The sequence below is a fragment of the Echinops telfairi genome, unplaced genomic scaffold, assembly GCF_000313985.2.
Source record: "Echinops telfairi isolate 266 unplaced genomic scaffold, ASM31398v2 ScPeMD7_7463;HRSCAF=8501, whole genome shotgun sequence".
Taxonomy (NCBI): domain Eukaryota; kingdom Metazoa; phylum Chordata; class Mammalia; order Afrosoricida; family Tenrecidae; genus Echinops; species Echinops telfairi.
In genome coordinates, this window is record NW_022111363.1 from 3,498,381 (window position 1) to 3,516,384 (window position 18,004).

The following is an 18,004-nucleotide window of genomic DNA, read 5'->3' on the forward strand; positions in this document are numbered from 1 at the left end:
CAGGGGTCCTCATACTTTTCAAACAGGGGGCCAGTTCACTGTCCCTCAGACCCGTTGGAGGGCCAGACTATAGTTCATTAAAAAACGATGAACAAATTCCTATGCACACTGCACATATCTTATTTTGAAGTAAAAAAACAAACGGGGCAAAAGTGCCCAGTGGGCTGGATAAATGTCCTTGGCGGGCCGCAGGTGGCCCACAGGCCGTAGTTTGAGGACCCCTGCTCTAGGGAGTGACAGAATACCCATCAAGATGTATTAGCACCTTGTATTAACAAATGCAACACGGGGAGCATTCACTCGTCTGTGCTGAGAAATTTGGGAAACAGTTACCAGGGCCACAGACTGGAAGAGGCCCATATTTGTGCTCATTCCAAAGAAAGGTGACCAACTGAAATTAAAGAATGATTATCATGAACATCACACACAAGTAAAATGTTGCTAAGGATAATTCAGGCAAACCCTTGCAGCAGTATATCAACAAGTACCCACCGGAAATTCAAGTGGGATTCAGAAGAAGACAGGAATGAGAAATATCATTGCCCAGGTTGCCAGATGGATCTTGGCTGAAACCAGAGAATACCAGAAAGATTGTGCTTCACCAAGTATGCCAAGGTAGTCCACTATGGGCATCACAAGAAATCATGGATCACATGTCAAAGAATGGGGATTCCAGGACATTGCCTTGTGCTTTCACAGAACCTGTACGTAGATCAGGAGGCAGTTGTTTAAATTTCCACCATAGTTATTCCATTTGTATGCTAAACAAATAACCCGAGAAGTTGAACTACACAAAGAAGTTTGTGATGCTGGGACTGGAGAAAGTCTTCTATTGTGGCATGCAGAGGACATAACCTGGCTCGCTGCAAGCAAAGAGGACTTGAAGCACTTACTGATGCAGATCAAAGACTTCAATTGTCAGTGCAGATACACTGAACACCTCAACGTAAAGCAAGCCCAAATCCTCACAACTGGACCAATAAGCAACATCTTGATACCCGAACTCCAACCCAGTGCCATCACGTCAAATTCCAAGTCCTAGCGATCCTATAGGGCAGGGTAGAGCGGCCCCATTGGGTTTCCGAGGCTATAACGCTCTATGGAAGCAGACTCTTGCTTCTTTCTCCAGTGGAGCATCTCTTGGGTTCGGTCATCAACCTACTGGTTAGCAGGCGAGCACTTAACCACTGTGACACCAGGGATCCTTAACATCGTGTTAAGCCGAGGACATCATTTTACACGGAACCACAATTCACACTCATGGGAGCAAAGCAGCTGTCATGAAATTGAACAACGTGTTGCATTGGCTGAATCTGCTTTTCGCGGCACCTCTTTTTAAAGTGCTAAAAAGCAAAGGTGTCACATTGAAGACTCGGGCGATTCAAGCCATGGTGGGTTTGATTGCCTAATGTGCGTGTGAAAGCCAGACGATGAATAAGGAAAACCAAAGAAGAACCGATGCATTTGAATTTTGGGGGAAGTAGATTGAATAGATTGAAAAAAAATCTGCCTTAGAAGTGTAGTCAGAATGCTTCGTAGAAGCCAGGATGGAGAGACTTCATCTCTCATACTTTTGGTGTGTTACCAGGAGGGAGCAGGTCCTGGAGAAAGACACTGTGCTTGGTAAAGTAGAGGTCACCACAAAAGAGGAAGCCCCTTCCTGAGATGGATCACACAGTAGCTGAAAAACTGGGTTCAAACATAGCAATCGTTATAAAACGGGCCAGGACCAGGCAGCGTTTTGTTTTTTTAGCTAAGTTCTCTGTGAGTGGGAACTGATCGGATAGCACCGACCAACAACAGAGTAGATGGGAGTTTTAGAAGAATGTTTAACGCAGAGAAAACTGTAAGAGCAAAGGATAAGGGACAATAAAGTAGGCAGGGTACTTAGACAATTGGGAGGGGCCTTATTGGACTGGGGCACAGCATTTGCAAGGACCGAAGTGACAAAGGTGGTAAGGTTGGGGAAGGAAGGGCAGAGTGTGGGTCTGGAGATAAATCAGGAAAGGCAGGTGGGGGTCAAGTTGTCCGGAGTGAAAGTCATGCTCAGAAGCCGGGTGTGAACTTGTTGAGAGTTTTAATCTCATTTGTGTTGTGGATGATAACTTCAGGGAGCAAAAGTGGATAGAGTGAGGGTGGGGAGACTGAGGCAGAGTGCTCAGTGAGAAGCTGATCACGCAGAGCAGAAGCAGGCGGCTGCAGAGAGAGAGATGGCGATCAAAAGCTCAGTGGAGAGTGGAGTGAGAACAGCACCTGCTCTCTTGGTCAGGAACCAGGTTGGGCCAGGGCTATTTATGAATCCAAGGAGGACGTGGTACGGAAGCAACTGGGAGGAGTTTGGTGGTGGAGGCAGTGCTAAGTTCCTGGAGGTGAATTGTCGGGGTCTCTGGTACAAGGACCAGGCTGGAGATTTGGAGGTCAACAGCCCTAAGGCCATGATTGTGGATCACCCTGCAAATAGGTGACAAAGGGCCCAGTACAGTTGTTGAGGGAGAAGTGGAGGAGTTTGAGGAAGAAAATCCAGGGAAGGAGGAGTCCAGGAGCAAGGAGTGGCTTGGAAGTGAAAAAAAAGTTCTAGGCAGATAAGGAATTAGAAACACACAGTTCTGTCCTAGACATGGGGACTCAACAATAGATTGAAGGGCTAAGACATACATTCAGACATGCACAAAGCAAACCTGCTTGTCGCCGAGTTGTGTCCGACTCATGAGGCCACAAAGTGGAAGTGTGTTAGGGTTTTCTGTGGTCGGATTTTTGGAAGTAGATCACTGGATCTTCCTTCTGAGGTGCCATTAGGTGGATGTGAACCTCCAGCCTTGCAGTCAGTAGCTGGTCCTGTTACCCATTTGCACCACCCAGGGACTATACAAAATGAAAAACCAAAAGCCAAACTCACTGCCATCAGGTCGATGCCGACTTCTAGTCATGACTAGGACTCCTAGCGACCCTGTAGGGCAGGGTAGAACTGCCCCCATGAGTTTCCGAGACGGTCATTCTTTGTGGGAACAGAAAGCCCCTCTTTCTCTTGCCGAGCAGCTGGTGGTTTCGAACTACAGACCTGGCGGTTAGCAGCCCAACTCATAACCACTGCTCCCGCAGAGCTCTTGTACAAATAGAGTGAGTGTGAACGGCTGTGAAAGTTTATGAGTGGGAAATGAGGTAAGCCAGACAGCCAGGCTGTCTGGCGAGGTCTACTCAGGGTTTGCAGCCTGCACCCCATGGCTTTCAGTATCCACCTTGGGGCATTACCTGCTGGGGTGGGCAAGTGGCATCCCCTGATACTCTTGGCTTTTCTCCTGCAATTTCTCTGGTAGTCCTTTCCTTCCTGATGGTGGCTGTGTAACCCAGACACTGATGTTGATGGGCTAGTTTTGCCACAGTACAAGGGGCCCAAGTGTTATCCAGATAAAAATGTTAACTACTCAGTTCTAAGTTATGTTCAAGCTTATGTTCAAGTTCAAGTTCAAGCTTATGTTGCTGTCAGGTGCTATGGAGTTGGTTTCAACCCCTAGCAACCTTATGCGTAATAGGACAAAACACTGCCGACCCACCCGCACAATGTTCCAGTGCTGGAGGTCACTGTTGCGGCCACAGTGTCAATACATCCCCATGGAGGCCTTTCTCTCCTTCGCTGCCCCTCCACTTGACCAAGCACGGTGTCCTCCAGTGCCTGGTCTCTCTTAACATGTCCTAAGTCCGTAAGACAAAGTCTTGTCACCCTTGCCTCGAACGAGCACTCCGGCCGTACATCTTCCAACATAGATCAGATTGTCCTTGTCCATGGTCCTTTCAATCATCTCCTCAAGTATCATAATTCAAACACATCTATTATTTGATCCTCTTTATTCAATATCCGACTTTCACATGCCTATGATGCAATGGAGAATACTGGGCCTGGGTAGGCACACCTTAGACCTCAAAGCAACGTCCTTGCTTGTCAATACTCTAAAGAGGTTTTGTGCAGCAGATTTACCTACTGTAACTCATCATTTGATCTCTTGACTGCAGCTTCCATGATAGCAATGGATTGTGGATCCAAGCAAGACAAAATCCTTGACAACGTCATTCTTTTATCCATTTATCATGATATAACCTATCGATTCAGTTGGGAGGATTTGGGTCTTCTTGACATTCAGTTCTAATCCATATTGAAAGCTGCAATCCTTGATCTTCACCTCGAGGGCTTCTAGTCTTCTTAATTTTCAGCAAGCAAGGTTGTGTCATCTGCACACTGCAGGTTGTTAATAAGTCTTCCTCCGTTCCTGCTGTCACATTCTTCTTCATATAATTCAGCTTGGATGATTTCCATATCGATGGAACAAGTATGGTGAGAGGATACAACCCTGACGCACACCCTCCTGACTTTAAACCATACAACGTTCCCTTGTTCTGTTCACACAACTGCGTCTGGATCCATGTACAAGTTCCTCATGAGCACAATGAAATCTTCTGGAATTCCCATTCTTCTCAAGGTTACCCATAGTTTGTTAGGATCCACACAGTTGAATGCCTTAGTTTAGTCAATAAAACACAAGTAAACAGCTTTATGGTATTCTCTGCTTTGAGCCAAGATCCATCTGACATCAGCAATGATAGCCTTTGTTCCACATTCTCTTCTGGATCCTGTCCGCACTTCTGGCAGCTCCCTGTCGATGTCCTGCTGCAACCATTCTTGGAAGAACTTCAGCAAAATTTTACTGGCGTGTTATCAGTGATATTGTTCTATAGTTTGAGCTTCCTGTTGGGTTGCATTTCTCTGGAATGTGAAAATATGGATCTCTTCCAGTTAATTGGCCAAGTAGCTGTCTTCCAAATTTCCAGGCATAAATGAGTGAGCGCTACCAGTGCTTCATCAGCTTGTTGAAACATTTCCATTGGTAGTCCATCAATTCCTGGAGCCTTGTTTTTGGCTAATGCCTTCAGTGCAGTTTGAACTTACTGCGTCAGCACCATTGGTCCTTGCTCATTTGCTACCTCCTGAAAGGGTGGAATGTCGACTAGCTCTTTTTGGCACAGTGATTGTATTCTTTGCATCTTCTTTGGATGCTTCCTGCATCATTCCATATTTTACCCATAGAATCTTTCAATATTACAGCTCGAGGCTTGAATTTTTTCTTGTTGTAAGATACGCTGAGCATCTTCTTCCCTTTTGGTTTTCTATCTCTAGGTCTTTGCACATTTCATTGTAACATTTGGCTTTGTCTTTTCGAGCTGCCCTTTGAAATTTTCCATTCAGCTCTTTAACGTCATCATTTCTCCCATTTGCTTTAGCTACTCTAAGATGAAAACAGCTTCCAGAGTCTCTTCTGACATTCACGTTGATCTTCTCTTTCTGCCTGTCTTTTTAATGACCATTGCTTCTTCATGAGTGACGTTCTTCATGTCCTCCCACAGCTTATCAAGTCTTTTGTCATTCAGGTTCAATCTGTCAAATATATTATTGAGATGTTTTCAAAATTCACCTGGGATAGACTCAAGGTCACATTTTGGCTCCTGTGGACTGGTTTGAATTTTCTTCAGCTTTATCCTAAATTTACAAACGAGCAATTGATGGTCTGTTCCACAGTCGGCCTCTGGCCTAGTTTTAGTTGCTGATATTGAGCTTCTCCATCATGTCTTCTCACAGCTGTCGTCAATTTGATTTCTATGTATTCCATTATGGGAAGGCCATGTGTATAGTTGCCTTTTGAGTTGTTGAAAAAGGTATTTGCTATGAAAAAGTCTTTGGTTTTGCAAATTCTATCTTGAGATCTCCAGCTTCATTTCTATCGCCAAAGCCATATTTTCCAACTACGGTTCCTTCCTCTTTGCTTCCAACTTTTGTGTTCCATTTGCCAATAATTATCAATGCATCTTGATTGCATGTTTGATCAATTTCTGACCGAAATCGGTGGTAGAATTCTCCCATTTCTTCATCAGTGCCTTTTGTGGTTGGTGCATAAATTTGAATAATAGTTGTATTGATTGGACTTCTTTGATGGTGGATAGATATAATTTTATCAGAGATAGCATTGTACTTCATGATGAATTGGACAGAGCCTTTTTAAACAATGATTGCCATGCCATTGCTCTTGATTGTGTCATTCCCAGCGGAGTAAGTCATATGATTTCCTGATTCAAAATGGCGAAGACCAGTCCATCCTCACTAATGCCTAGTATATTGATCTTCATGCGTTCCATTTCATTTTTGATGACTTCCAATTTCCCAAGATTTATACTTTGCACGTTCCAAATCCTGATTAGCAGACTTCCACAGCCGCTTCTCTTTACATTGAGTCGGGCCCCATCAACAAATGAAGATCCCAAGACACCACTCCCACAGGCTTTACCAGACTCACATCACCACAGTCAACTGGACTCAGAGAAAGCCACTGCTCCTCAGCCACATTTCAAGTGCATCTGACCACAGGGGCCCATCCTCCTGCATTGTCTCTGACTAAGTGCTGTTTCCATTCATTAGGCCTTTAGTATCTGACATTATTTACAAGTTGCGGGTAAGGTTTTCAGCGACTCCTTCCTCCAAAATGGGGAGCAGAGTCCTTCTTCATGGTCTTTTCTTAGCCTGGAAGCTTGCCTAAAACCTGTTCACTTTGGGTGACCCGCCTGGCATGTGAAATACCAGTGACATTGGTTCCAGCACCACAGCAACATACAAGCCATCTCTGTACAACTAACTGACAGCCAAGTGATGGGTGCAAGCTAATAGTGTGGAGCAATTCCTTCTATCCTAAGAGTGATGCTGACATCCTGAATTCTAGATCTTTTCATGGCTCCAATTTGGGAACAGGTTAGGAGCGGTTCCTGTCCTAGCTTGCTCTACTTCCACCTCTTTGTATCTTAGACCTCTAGAAAAACGACAAGAACCCCTGAGAAGCTCTCCAGCACTAGAGAAGACCTAGGCCCATTTCTCAGGGAGTGTGCTGTTTTCCTCAGCCATGCCGGGTCCCCCAGCAGGGACCTGAGTGAGCCTCTCCCCACTCCAGCTTTTATCTCCCAGACCCCCCACTGCCTGGAGGATTCACAGCTGGGAACATGCAGGTACTACCAGGCCTGCTCTGCTTCCTTCTCCAGCGTGCCTCCTCGCTCAATGGCCTTTGTGGTGTCCCCCCCCCACACACACACACACCTCCCATGCTTCTTCCTGCCTCAGGGCCTTTGCCTGGGCATCCTTTATTCTGAGTCAAATAATTTCTCAGCCCTGCCTGGCACCCCAACTCCTGGCTCCTTCACCTCACCTGCTTAATGCTTAATGGCTCCTGACCCTTCAGCTTGTTTCCCACAAGCTACATTCTCCAGGCTCAGAACCATAGCTTAATTCCACCCTCATCAAAGGCTTTGATCCTTTGATAAGGTTATAATGTGATGAGCATCCCTGGATGAATATCTCCCTTTCCCGTTAGGTTTCCAGGCCTTCACCAACAACATGGGGGCCTGAGAGTCTGGCCTGGGGCTCAGCACAGAGAGGCCCCTCATATGAGTCAACGTGCTGAGAGAATGGTAACAACTGGTGACCTCCTTTTGCCAACACCTTCCTTTTCCCTAGGGTAGATGTATGTCCTCTCCCCCTAGAAATGAGATGTGACTCACCCTCAGACAAGCTGGTCTGTGACACTAATATCCCTAAGTCCTTCAGCAGTGCCCTGGAGTAGGATGTGAAGATGTGAGGCCAGGGCAGTTGCTCATGTGCATGTGACTTCTCTATCTACTAACCCTGTCACCGGTCAGCAGCGACAGGCAGCATGACTTAGGAGTAATGTGGCCAAACCCTAAAGCATTTTCTGGCAGGAAAGGGATTGGTACCAACAGGTGACCTGGCTTTGGTGTTCCGACTCCGTTGGCCTGTCCTTTTCTCAAATAGACTTGCAAAGCTGGGTTTTACATGTCCTTGTCAACAGGGACTCTGTTAGACACCCAGGGAGGTCACCAAATGGTAGGTATCAGGGGGTCTGGAAAGGATCCAGCCCAAGGGCACTGATCAAGTAAGCGGTGAGGTCCTGTCTCTCCCAAGGAGAGGAGATGGAAAGGGGACAGGCCAGTTGTAACCGAGCCCCAGTTGACTGAGGAAATGACAAAGGAACAGACCAGCAAGGGTTGAGGCTGGCTTTGGTGGAAGCGTTTCAGCCGTAGTCAGAACCTAGGGATTTGAGACCGAGCCAGAGTGAACCCCAAAAGAGTTGTCCTATTAGGGAAAGCTCAGCTGCCATTTATGGTCCCTCATGGGTTCCAAATCTGTGTAAATCCTCCGGGTATTCATTCATTTCTATTTCGTGATTTGGGGTATTGAGACCCACCCTGTATTAAAATAGTTAAATCACCCAGGGTTATTGCTGAAAGGAGCCTTTAGCCTTCTGTCTCCCTTAAGTCACACATCAGAAATCTGAGGCTCTGGGCTGCGAGTGTCAGGGGCAGGGTTGAGACTCCTGATCATCATCCATGGCTCTTCTGATAAGTAAGTACCCACCACCCCAAGGTTTGGGGTTTGTAAGGAAGTCCCTGGGGCCCTACCCAGGCTTGGGGCAATCAGCGTCTTCCCAACTGCCTCCTCCTCCCTCCCTCTCCCCCACATCTCCACTCTGTGCAGGCGTCCACACGGCAGGCCAGGCCTCGCACTTGCGGGAGGTTTCTGCCTGTGCCTGACCTCCTACTGGAGGCCTAATAAGCTCAGTTTCCTGGGAGCTCGCTGCGAGCAGAGCCGGGTGCCAAGCTGCCCAGTGGTTCTAATCGCCATTTGCACAGAAGGAAACTGAGGTTCAAGAGGGGCGTTCTGTAATTCGTCCTAGGCCACGGCGGCGGCGCGGGTGGAGTTGCAGACCTGAGATAGAAATCTGAACATTACAATTTGCCTTTGGACACTCTGGGAAGACGGGCGCAAGGAGCCCCTGGGCCGCGAGCCCTGCTGGAACGAAGCCTGGTCTGGAAAAGAGGGGAGGGGAGGGCTTGGGAAGGGAGTCGGGGGAGGGCTGTGGGAGGCGCGAAGGCCTTGCCGCCAGCACCCCACCTGGCTTTCACTGAAAATGACAGCCACCACCAGAGCTGGCTCCCGCGCCTACGACATAGCCATTCATGCTTTCCGTTCGTTCCTCCCTTATTAACGTGGGGTGCTGTGTCTGGCGATTCGCTCGGGTTTCTCCCCGCGGCCCCCGTTTACTCTCTCGCAGACACACGCCCGCCCCGGCGTCCTGTTCGTCCCGCTCCCTTCCCTCCCGCAGCGCCAGAGGCGGCCCGAGCAGCACCCCCGGCGGGCGCACGCCGCGCGCCCTCGCAGCCGGCCTCCTGTTGCTTCTCCCCAGCCTCCCGCCCTAGGAGAGCATCCTCGCGCCGTCGTCCGCCGCGCGAGCTCCGGAGGGGGCTGCACGCACGCACACGACCAAGCGGCCACGGGATCCTAGCGCCGCAGGCCGCGCCCCCAGGCCGGGAGGCGGGAAACCGCGGAGGCCGCGCCCACCGCCCGCCCCCAGCCCAGCCACTCCCGGCGCCTCCGGACTCGGCGCGTCTTCGCGGGTTCGTCTCCGAGGAGTGTCGACCTGCGCAGGTAAGGAGCTGGGAAGGGGAGCCCAGCTGGCATCTTCTTGGAAGGATGGCCAGAGACTCGCGGGCGGGACCCGATCCCCGGGGGCGCGGGGAGCAGTAGTCCGTGGCCGCAGGCGTGTCGGGTGGCCCTTTCCTGGGGAGCGAAGCTGCCTCCCCGACCCCTCCGTCGGCAGCTGGAGTCGAGTTTGGGGGTGTAAACAAGGGGGTGGGCGTTGGAAGGGACGCGGGGCGGGGGCGCTCTGGAGGGAGAAGCAGGAAACGCCTGGCTGGGGCTGGAGTTGGGGCTGTGGTTTGGGGAGAATGACAAGGGCGGTTCCCACCATGTTTTTATCCGAAGGGTGGCCTTCCTTTGTTACTTGGAGGCCGCTGAGCGGGGCGCGCGAGCATGGTGTGAGGGCGAGGGTGTGCACGCACGAGAGCAGGGCGACGCGGGAAGCGCTGGGTTGGTGCTTTGGGGGCGGGGGCTGGGCAGAGGGCGCGGAGGTGGGAACTGGAGCGCCAGCACTTAAGCTTGACGGGCAGATCGACGACATGTTTTCCCTCTTGTTTTCTTTGAGGGAGTGGTGGTGAGGATGGGGACATCCGGATTCCCTATTCTCGCCATGCCCCGTCTGCCCCCTCTGCCCCAGCAGGCCGGGCTCTAATGCAGGAGCCCTGTCTCCCCACTGTGCCCGGCTCCTTGGGCTTCGATGGAGAGTTGGTGCGCAGCGCGGTCTTCTCACACGGAAGGGTGGGAGCAGGGAGCTGCCACCCCAGAGAAAACGAGCCTGCCCTGCCCTGTCCCCTGCTGCCAGCCTGCCAGTGTGGGGGCTATGGCTGCTGGAGGCTGCGCTGCAAATGTGGCCTCGGTGTCCACCTCCTTTGTCACCTTGGCTTTGTGCTCCCCGGCGGGGCCGGGGTGTTCACGTTGGCAGCCCACTCAGTCTCCGAGAGGGCCCCCACTCAGTCTCCGAGAGGGCCCCCACTCGGGCCCAGCCGCCCTCGCAGTGCTGGTGTCTGGATGTGTATGTATGTATGTATGGCTGCTTCCGCAACTTAGCCCTTTGCATGTGACCTGCCTGGCAGTTGCCATGGCAACGCCTCTTTACGGCTCAGCCTCCCTCCTGTTCTAGCCCATTCCTCACCTCTAGCTCCCCTTCCCTCCCCTCCCCCCAATATGGTTGCCTAGATAACGGTGGTCCTGGCTTCTCTGCATTGGAGACCCTGATTCTCCAGCTCTCACCCTAACCTGCTCTGGCCCTGTACCCACCCCCACACACATACACAGTGCATCACACGCACACTAACGCACTCTTGCACACGCCCCCACACATATGCATGCACACCATAATACCCACACTTTGTAAACACACCCTCACACAATCCTACACACACACACACACACACACACATTCTACTTAACACATGCACTCCATCAACACAACCTCACACTGATCACACCACTTATACAATGCCCCCGGAACACACATCCAAACACTATATACATACGTCATCCCACATTCACACCACCCACAATGCTACACACACTCCTGCCTACAGCATTCCTTGTGTGTTCTCACACACTGCCAGTATAACACACATCATCCATCCTCTCCCTCAACACACACCTCTTCTTCCCTCTAACCAGGTTTCAGGCTGACGAAGCTGAAGCCAGAGGGCGTTTCCTGCCTTACCTGCCTCTGTGCGCTCTGGGTGCACAGGGGTAGATGCACATCTCTTGGGAGCCTTGTAGAGGAAGTTGGAGGAAAAGGTGCTTGTAGACTCCCTCAAAAGTGGAAACCCTCCCCTAGGTGCCAGTCTCAAGGGAGCAGGCATGGACCCAATTTGAAATCTCCCCATAGCTGCCAGATGCAATGGGCCAAGCACAGTGATAGCCGTGCAGACGGGTCGGCCCTGGGCCTCGTGTCCTCCTGTCACACAGAAGCCCCCTGTGTGGGAACTGAGTCCAACAACAGCATTGCTCCCTCCCTTCCTGATCCCGAGACAGCCAGTGTCGGCTCCTGACCCTTAGATGGAATCCAGCCTCCCTCACAGAGACTCAGCCAGGCCCCCCGGGATGATTGGGTACCGGGAGGAGGGGGAGCTGCGAGCATCCATAAAGCAAGGAAAGGAAGGCTGGCGCTGGGAGGGAAGGGCTGAGGAGGAAGAAAAAGCCATACGGAGGTCCCCGTGAACTACCACAGTAGAAGTGGGCTGTCTGCTGTATCTGGGGTGGAGGGCACCCACTCTCCCCCAGGCACATCGTCCTGCCTCCAGATCCAACATCTAAGACAGGAAGGGGTGTTTGCCAAGGGCTCCTGCGTGGTCAGTGCTCTCCCAAGACTTCTGCGGTGGTCTGATGGTAGATTTCCTTCCAGTCTCCATATGATCTTCAACAGAATCTTTTGAAGGAAGCACTCGACTGCTAACCAGGCAGGCCTCCTGGAAAATCAAGACATTGAACCCGATGGAGCACACAGTTCGACTCTGATACGGAGGCCGCCGGCATGAGTTGGAAATGACTTGAGGCTCATTGCTTTGTGTGCTAGAGACATGAAGGGGACGAGGGAAATACAGCCCCAGGAGCTTTCAGAGAGCATACAGTCAGGACAGTGTAGATGGGGAGACTGAGGCTCAAAGGCCACATGGCAGTAGAGGCTGAGGCCAGTGGTTTGGACCCTACACTGCCTGTTCTATAACAGTCTTGTCTGTGTGACCATCAGCCCTCTGGAGAGCAAGATGTTCCTTATAAAGTGGACAGAGACTGTCAGAACACCTACACCCTTCTGTTTGCTCCGCAGGTGAGGCTGGAGGGTGCCGAGGCCAGGAGATGGGGGAGGAAAAGCTCTCCAGAACCCCAGGCCTTTGGAAAGTCAGTCGGCCTAGACCCACCCCTCCCCACCCCCCATTAATCAGAACATACACTCTCCCCTCCCCTAGCACTGCAGAATTTAGTCTGCTGCCATCTGGAGGGCAGGCCATGCCAGGCGGCCCCTAGGACACTAACACTCATTAGCTCCTGCCCTAGTGCCCTGGGGCAGGGGCTGGGGAGGTGGGGGGGACGACTAACACTTGAAAGGCATCACCTGCAGGAGGCAGAGTGCATTTGGGCTGGGAGGCTCAGGGACAGGTTCTAGTGGAAAGGCAAGTGCGTTCATTCCACACAAACCTTTTTGGCAAGTCCCTGGGCCAGCAGACTGGAGTTTGTGCTTAGCATCTGGGCCACCAGGACTTTAGGCCTCAGTGTCCACATCTGGCAAGTGAGGCTTTTAAACTCTATGATTTCTAAGACACTCTTGCTCCAGATGTTTATGTCTGATACTGCCGTGAAAGATTCCCTTTTCTCTCCAAGTATGGAATTATTCTTACTGTTTCCAAATATGTGGCCCACAGCTGAACTGAGCAGGAAATGGGCTGGTCTCTGGTTCCTGCTGAGAAGTAACACAGCCCAAGAAGCTGAGAGCAGGGTTTCTTCCCCATGGCCTGGGGCCTAGTCCTTCTTGTATGCCATTGTCTATTCAGCCCAGCTGTCAACTGGAACTAGGTAGACTGTGTTGGCTGTCTGTCCCCCCACGGCCACCTTGCTCAGAGCTCAGAAAAGCAGGACAAAGACTTGGAACTAATTTTGTAACACATTCCTCTTCTGGAATGGGTGGGAGGCCCTGACCTGGGAAACTATGTCCCCAGCTTAGAGGACACACAGATGCGAGCTTGTTACAAACCTATGCTGGGAACGGGAGGCCCAGGAAGGGGACTGGGGTCACGTGGACAAGGCTGGGGCCGTGGGGGTGCCAGGATGGAGAGGAACAAGCAGGAGAGGTGTCACACTGGGGTGACTGTGGTAGTCTCACAGTTACTGTCCAGCTCCACCCCGCTGGAGGGCAGAGCCAAACTTAGTTGAGATGCCAGGCCTCCAACCCAGCATTCATCCTTTCCGTAAATACTGACTAGTCTCTCCTTTGTGCCAGGCCCGGGGCCTCCCGTTGGAGCCTTCCTGCTGAGAGAGTTGAGCTGCCCTGTCTCCCTGCTGCCCTCATGTCCACAGCTCCCTTGGGATCAGGGCTGGAAGCTCCACCCCCACCAGGAAGGCCCTTTGGCCTCTTCATCAGGAACCCCCCTGTCTGTGCACTCAGCCTGCACTCGCGCCCCATTTTTCACACATACCTCATCTGGCAGGCAGGCACCTGCTCCCAGGCTCCCACACCTTCACATCGCACTCAGCCGTAGGCCCTCCCCCTCGTACTGTCCCTCAGACCATTGGGCTGGTCCCCCAGCATCCATCCTCTCAGCGCCAAGCTCCCAGGTCCAGCCATGCCCCCCCTTGCCTCAGACTCCACCCCTGGTTCTCCACAAGATGGTCAAGAGCCTGACTACTAACTAAAAGGTTCAGAGTTTGAACGCACCAGTCACTCTGTGGGAGTAAGATGAGGTAGCCTGTTTCCATAAAGACGTGCAGCCTTGGAAACCCTGTGGGGCACTTCTGCTCTGCACCTCACTGTGATGGCAGGAGTTTGGGGCTCACCACGGCCTGCGAATCAGGATGGGTGCCTGCGAGGAACACCCAGAGCTCTGAAATCTGGCTGCATGGACCTTCCTTTTCAGCTACCTTCTCCTGTGGTCATTGCAGTCTTTGTTTTCCTACCCTCTGCCTGTGCTCAAGGGGCCCTGGTGGTATAGTGGTTACACATTGGGCTGCTAACTGCAAGGTCAGCAGTTTGAAACCACCAGCCGCTCCGAGGCAGAAAGATGAAGCTTTCTACTCCTGTAAAGAGTCACAGTCTCAGGAACCCACAGGGGCAGTTCTACCCTGTCCTGTAGGGCCACGGTGAGTTGGCATCAATGGGTTAAGCATCGGGCAGCTAACTGCAATGTTGGTAGTTCAAACCCAACAAACGCTCCTTGGGAGAAAGATGAGGCGCTCTGCTTCTGTAAGGAGCTACAGTCTCAGACAGCCTCTTGGAGAGCAGGGTTGCTGTGTCCTACAGAACTGCCTCGCTGGCAGGAGGGTTGGCTGTGCTCAGGCACTGCTCCCTTGCAGGGTAGGCAGACGGTGGCAGAGTTCAGAGACAGGTAAACCTGGGTTCTAATCTGGCTTCCTCTACTTTCTGTGTCCTTTCCTTTTCTGGGCCTCAGCTTCCTCACGTGTTAATGAGCATGAGGACTGAGCGATGTAAAGTGCTTAGCGTGGTCCCTGACACACACTGGTACATAGTCAACATTACTTATAATCATCATATTTAAAAAACCCAGCAGCCCTGTGGGTTCCTGCGATAGCAACTCTTAATGGAAGTAGAAAGCCCATCTTTCTCCCTCGGAGCAGTAGGTGGTTTTGAACTACTGACCCTGCGGTTAGCAGCCCAACGTGTAACCACGGTGCCACCAGGGCTCCTAGTAGTGGCTTGTTAACAGTAATGGAATAGTACCATCATCCTCACCTGGCTGTGAGTAACAGGAGACTCGGCTTTGAAGAGGAAGTGGGCTTTCCGTAACTGCTGGCAGGTGGGCTCCTCCTCAGCCTTCCCTGCTCTTCGTAAATGCTGCTTCTTCCAAGAAGCTTTTCCTAAAACCCCACGAGTGCACACTTCTCCCCTGATCCCTGAATGTTCTGTGGATCCCATCCTCAGCAAGCATATCCCACTGAGCCCGCGTTTGTGTGCACACCTCCTGCCTTATCTCACTCCAAAGGCAAGGTCTGTCTTATGCCCACAGGAAAGGGCTTCAAAAAAATGCATGGGTAGATTCCATTGCCTTGTAATTTCGTTTTTCCGTGAACTTTTGGAAGTCCCCTTGCATCATTCCCCTGTAGTGGCTGGCATGGTTTTGACAACACGGGCCTGTGTGGAGGGGCATATTGGGCATAGTCCTACCCACCAGCAGCTGTTGAAAGACCGCTTGATCCTCAGAGCAGTGTCCATTGCTGGGCTTACAACACATCACTGCCGTTGGGTGTATTCATTCCTACCATCCCCTCGCCTGCCCATTCTTTTGGGCAGTGTCTAAAAGCCAAGGCTTTGGCCCCTCAGGCCTAGAAGGGGCTCAAGAACTGACGCCAAGGAGGGAGGCTGGTTCACAATGGCATTTTGGTGGTTGGTGTCTGACAGAGCAGAAATGAGGGGAAAGGGGGTACAGAGAACGATCTACGAGTCCCTGCAGCCAGTGGGATGCTTCTGAACTCCCATCACACTGAGGCCGAGTCTGCATTGGCTGCCGCTCCTTCACCCCCCAGCCCAAGCTGGGCAATTCCTGTGCTAAGTACTGAGGACAAAGGTGCTCGGTGTGCACGTCCGCCCCATGGAACGTCCAGTCAGATGGAGGAACATGCTCATTAGTAAAGACCAGACATAGGAACATTAGTAATGGCCAGATATAGGAAGCAGTGGGGCTTGCTCTGTGAGAACCAGGCAGGTGACAGGAAGGGGGAGGACGATGTGTTTCCGGGAACAGGGACAAACAGGGTTGACTAATCCCTGCCCTCCCAGTCCTGGTGGTGCTGTCCAGTCAGCATTGGACTGCTAACCCCAAAGTCGGTAGTTCAAACCTACTAGCCGCTTTAAAGGAGAAAGATGAGGCTCTCTGCTTCCCTGAAGATGTACAGCCTCAGAAACCTTCCTCAGGGTTGCTTTGAGTTGGAAGCAGCTCGATGGCAGTGAGCTTGGATTCTTCTGTGTTGTTCTTCCATTGGGAATCCATGTATCTAGGTGCCCAGCCCACAGTCTGGACTCAGCCCCTGCCCCGAGGGAGATGGTGTGGAATGTATGCAGAGGGCTGGTGGCTGCTTGGGCTGAGCTCTAAAGGAAGTGGGCTTTTGCTCACTGACAGTGGAACAGGTCAGCCTAACACCATGCCACTGAGGCCAGCCTGTGGGCAGGGTGGTGCCAGCACACCTCTGGGCCCCCGGCCATACACACTCTGGGTCTATGCTTCTGTGCTGGTCTTTCCTTTCTTGAATGGGCCTTTGTCAGCAGGCGGGCAGAGCCGGTGAGCCCATCACTGCCTTGCCAGTCTTTTGCTTGCCCAGCCTGCGGCGGGCCAGCCTGTGGCTTCTGATCAGTGCTCAACCCAGACTCTCTGGAATCAGAGAGAAAACTCTTCAGGGGCACAGGTCCTAAGTCCTGGGCCAGCAGACTGGAGCCTAACTCCAGCCCCTAACTCACTCTGGACAGCTCATGCCACTGGTGTGGGCACATGCTGCTGTTTCTGCCCTGTGGGCCCAACAGTACTGCCTTGTGTGCCTCGGGGTTGCTAAGAGAAGCCCTGGGCTGTTGGCAGGGATAGCACTTTGAAGACGATTGAAGCCGGCAGTGACAACGCTTGGGGGACTGCAGGGCTGGGCCAACTTGGGGCCTTTCTAGGGAGGCTTCTAGAACCCAGACCGGCTTCCTTTCTCTGTTCACGGTCAGTTCTTTCTTTCCTTTCCCTTTTCCTTCCTTTGATTGTGCTTCTCTTCCACCAAAGATGAAGGGATTCAGGATTGGACCAGTCTCTCGCCGTAGAATGAAGGAGGTCTGTTCGCCTGCCCCACCTGTGTGTGAGCAGCCAGCTTAAGATTGGATGGGGGCTGGGCTCTAGGAAGACAACTTTGAATCATGGGGAACGGATTCACCTCCTAAACTGGCAGCCTTCAATGGTCCCCCCTCTAGAATCCCAGCTGGGCCACTGGGAGAGGTCCTGTCATGCTTGAGAGGAACCAGCAGGATGATCTGGGGCAGAGGTGCCCTTGCCCTGCTCACAAAGTGCCCAGCAGCCTTTGGGGGCAGACTCAGCAACCCTGTAGGACAGGGTAGAACTGCCCACATGGTTTTCTGAGACTGTGGCTCTTTACCGGGGTGGGGGTGGAGAGGTAGAGGGCCTTTTCTTTCTCCCAAGGAGCCCACCTTGTGGTTAGCAATCCAGTGTGTAACCTATGTGCAGTATGGGAAATTCAGCAACACATTCCCCAGCCCCTGCCATTTCTCTGGAACTTTGTAAGGCTTTAATTGAGGCTGTGGAGCAGAAGAATCAACATTTAATTGTTTCTTTGATGGGCATTTAACATGCAAATTGAGGGACCTGGCTGCTACTCCTCCAGAGGCCCCACATCCAAAGCTGGCCTTCTGTGGCCTCAAAGGGCTTGTCTGCAAAGGCAGTCTAAAAGCCTTTGGGGAGCGGTCCACTCAGTGGTTCTGAACCACAGAGGCACCAAATGCTGTGAGCCAGCAAATGTCCACGCAGGCTGCACTGCCTGCCAGGAGGGTGGGGCGGAGGCATGAGTGCTGGAGTGGGGTGGGGTGGGGACTACTTTTCAAAATGGATTAAAAAGCTTGAAGATATTTTACTGGTAGACTTATCTTTAGAACAGTTTTAGATTCACCCAAACATTGAGAGGATCTTATAGCATTCCTGTATGTGTCCCGTCCCCCCCCCCCCCCCCACACACACACAGTTTGCTGTTATCAAGAGCTTACATTGGTTACAATGAAGGAATCCAGACTGATACAGTATCAGTCACTGAAAT

At 51.8% G+C, this 18,004-nt stretch overlaps 2 protein-coding genes across 3 annotated transcripts in view; both read left to right on the forward strand.

The window, feature by feature from the left end:
* TMPRSS13 (transmembrane serine protease 13) overlaps nucleotides 1-18,004 on the forward strand; it is a 113,340-nt gene that overhangs the window by 89,210 nt on the left and 6,126 nt on the right. Inside the window, exon 13 of the mRNA XM_004712850.2 lies at nucleotides 9,210-9,532. Coding sequence (XP_004712907.1) covers nucleotides 9,210-9,532 — 323 coding nt within the window. The remainder of the gene's footprint in view (nucleotides 1-9,209; nucleotides 9,533-18,004) is intronic.
* Nucleotides 9,461-18,004, forward strand: part of FXYD6 (FXYD domain containing ion transport regulator 6) — a 38,819-nt gene continuing 30,275 nt past the window's right edge. For both annotated transcript variants that reach the window (XM_045283556.1, XM_045283557.1), the window contains exon 1: nucleotides 9,461-9,532. The gene's annotated coding sequence lies outside the window, so the exon portion shown is untranslated. The remainder of the gene's footprint in view (nucleotides 9,533-18,004) is intronic.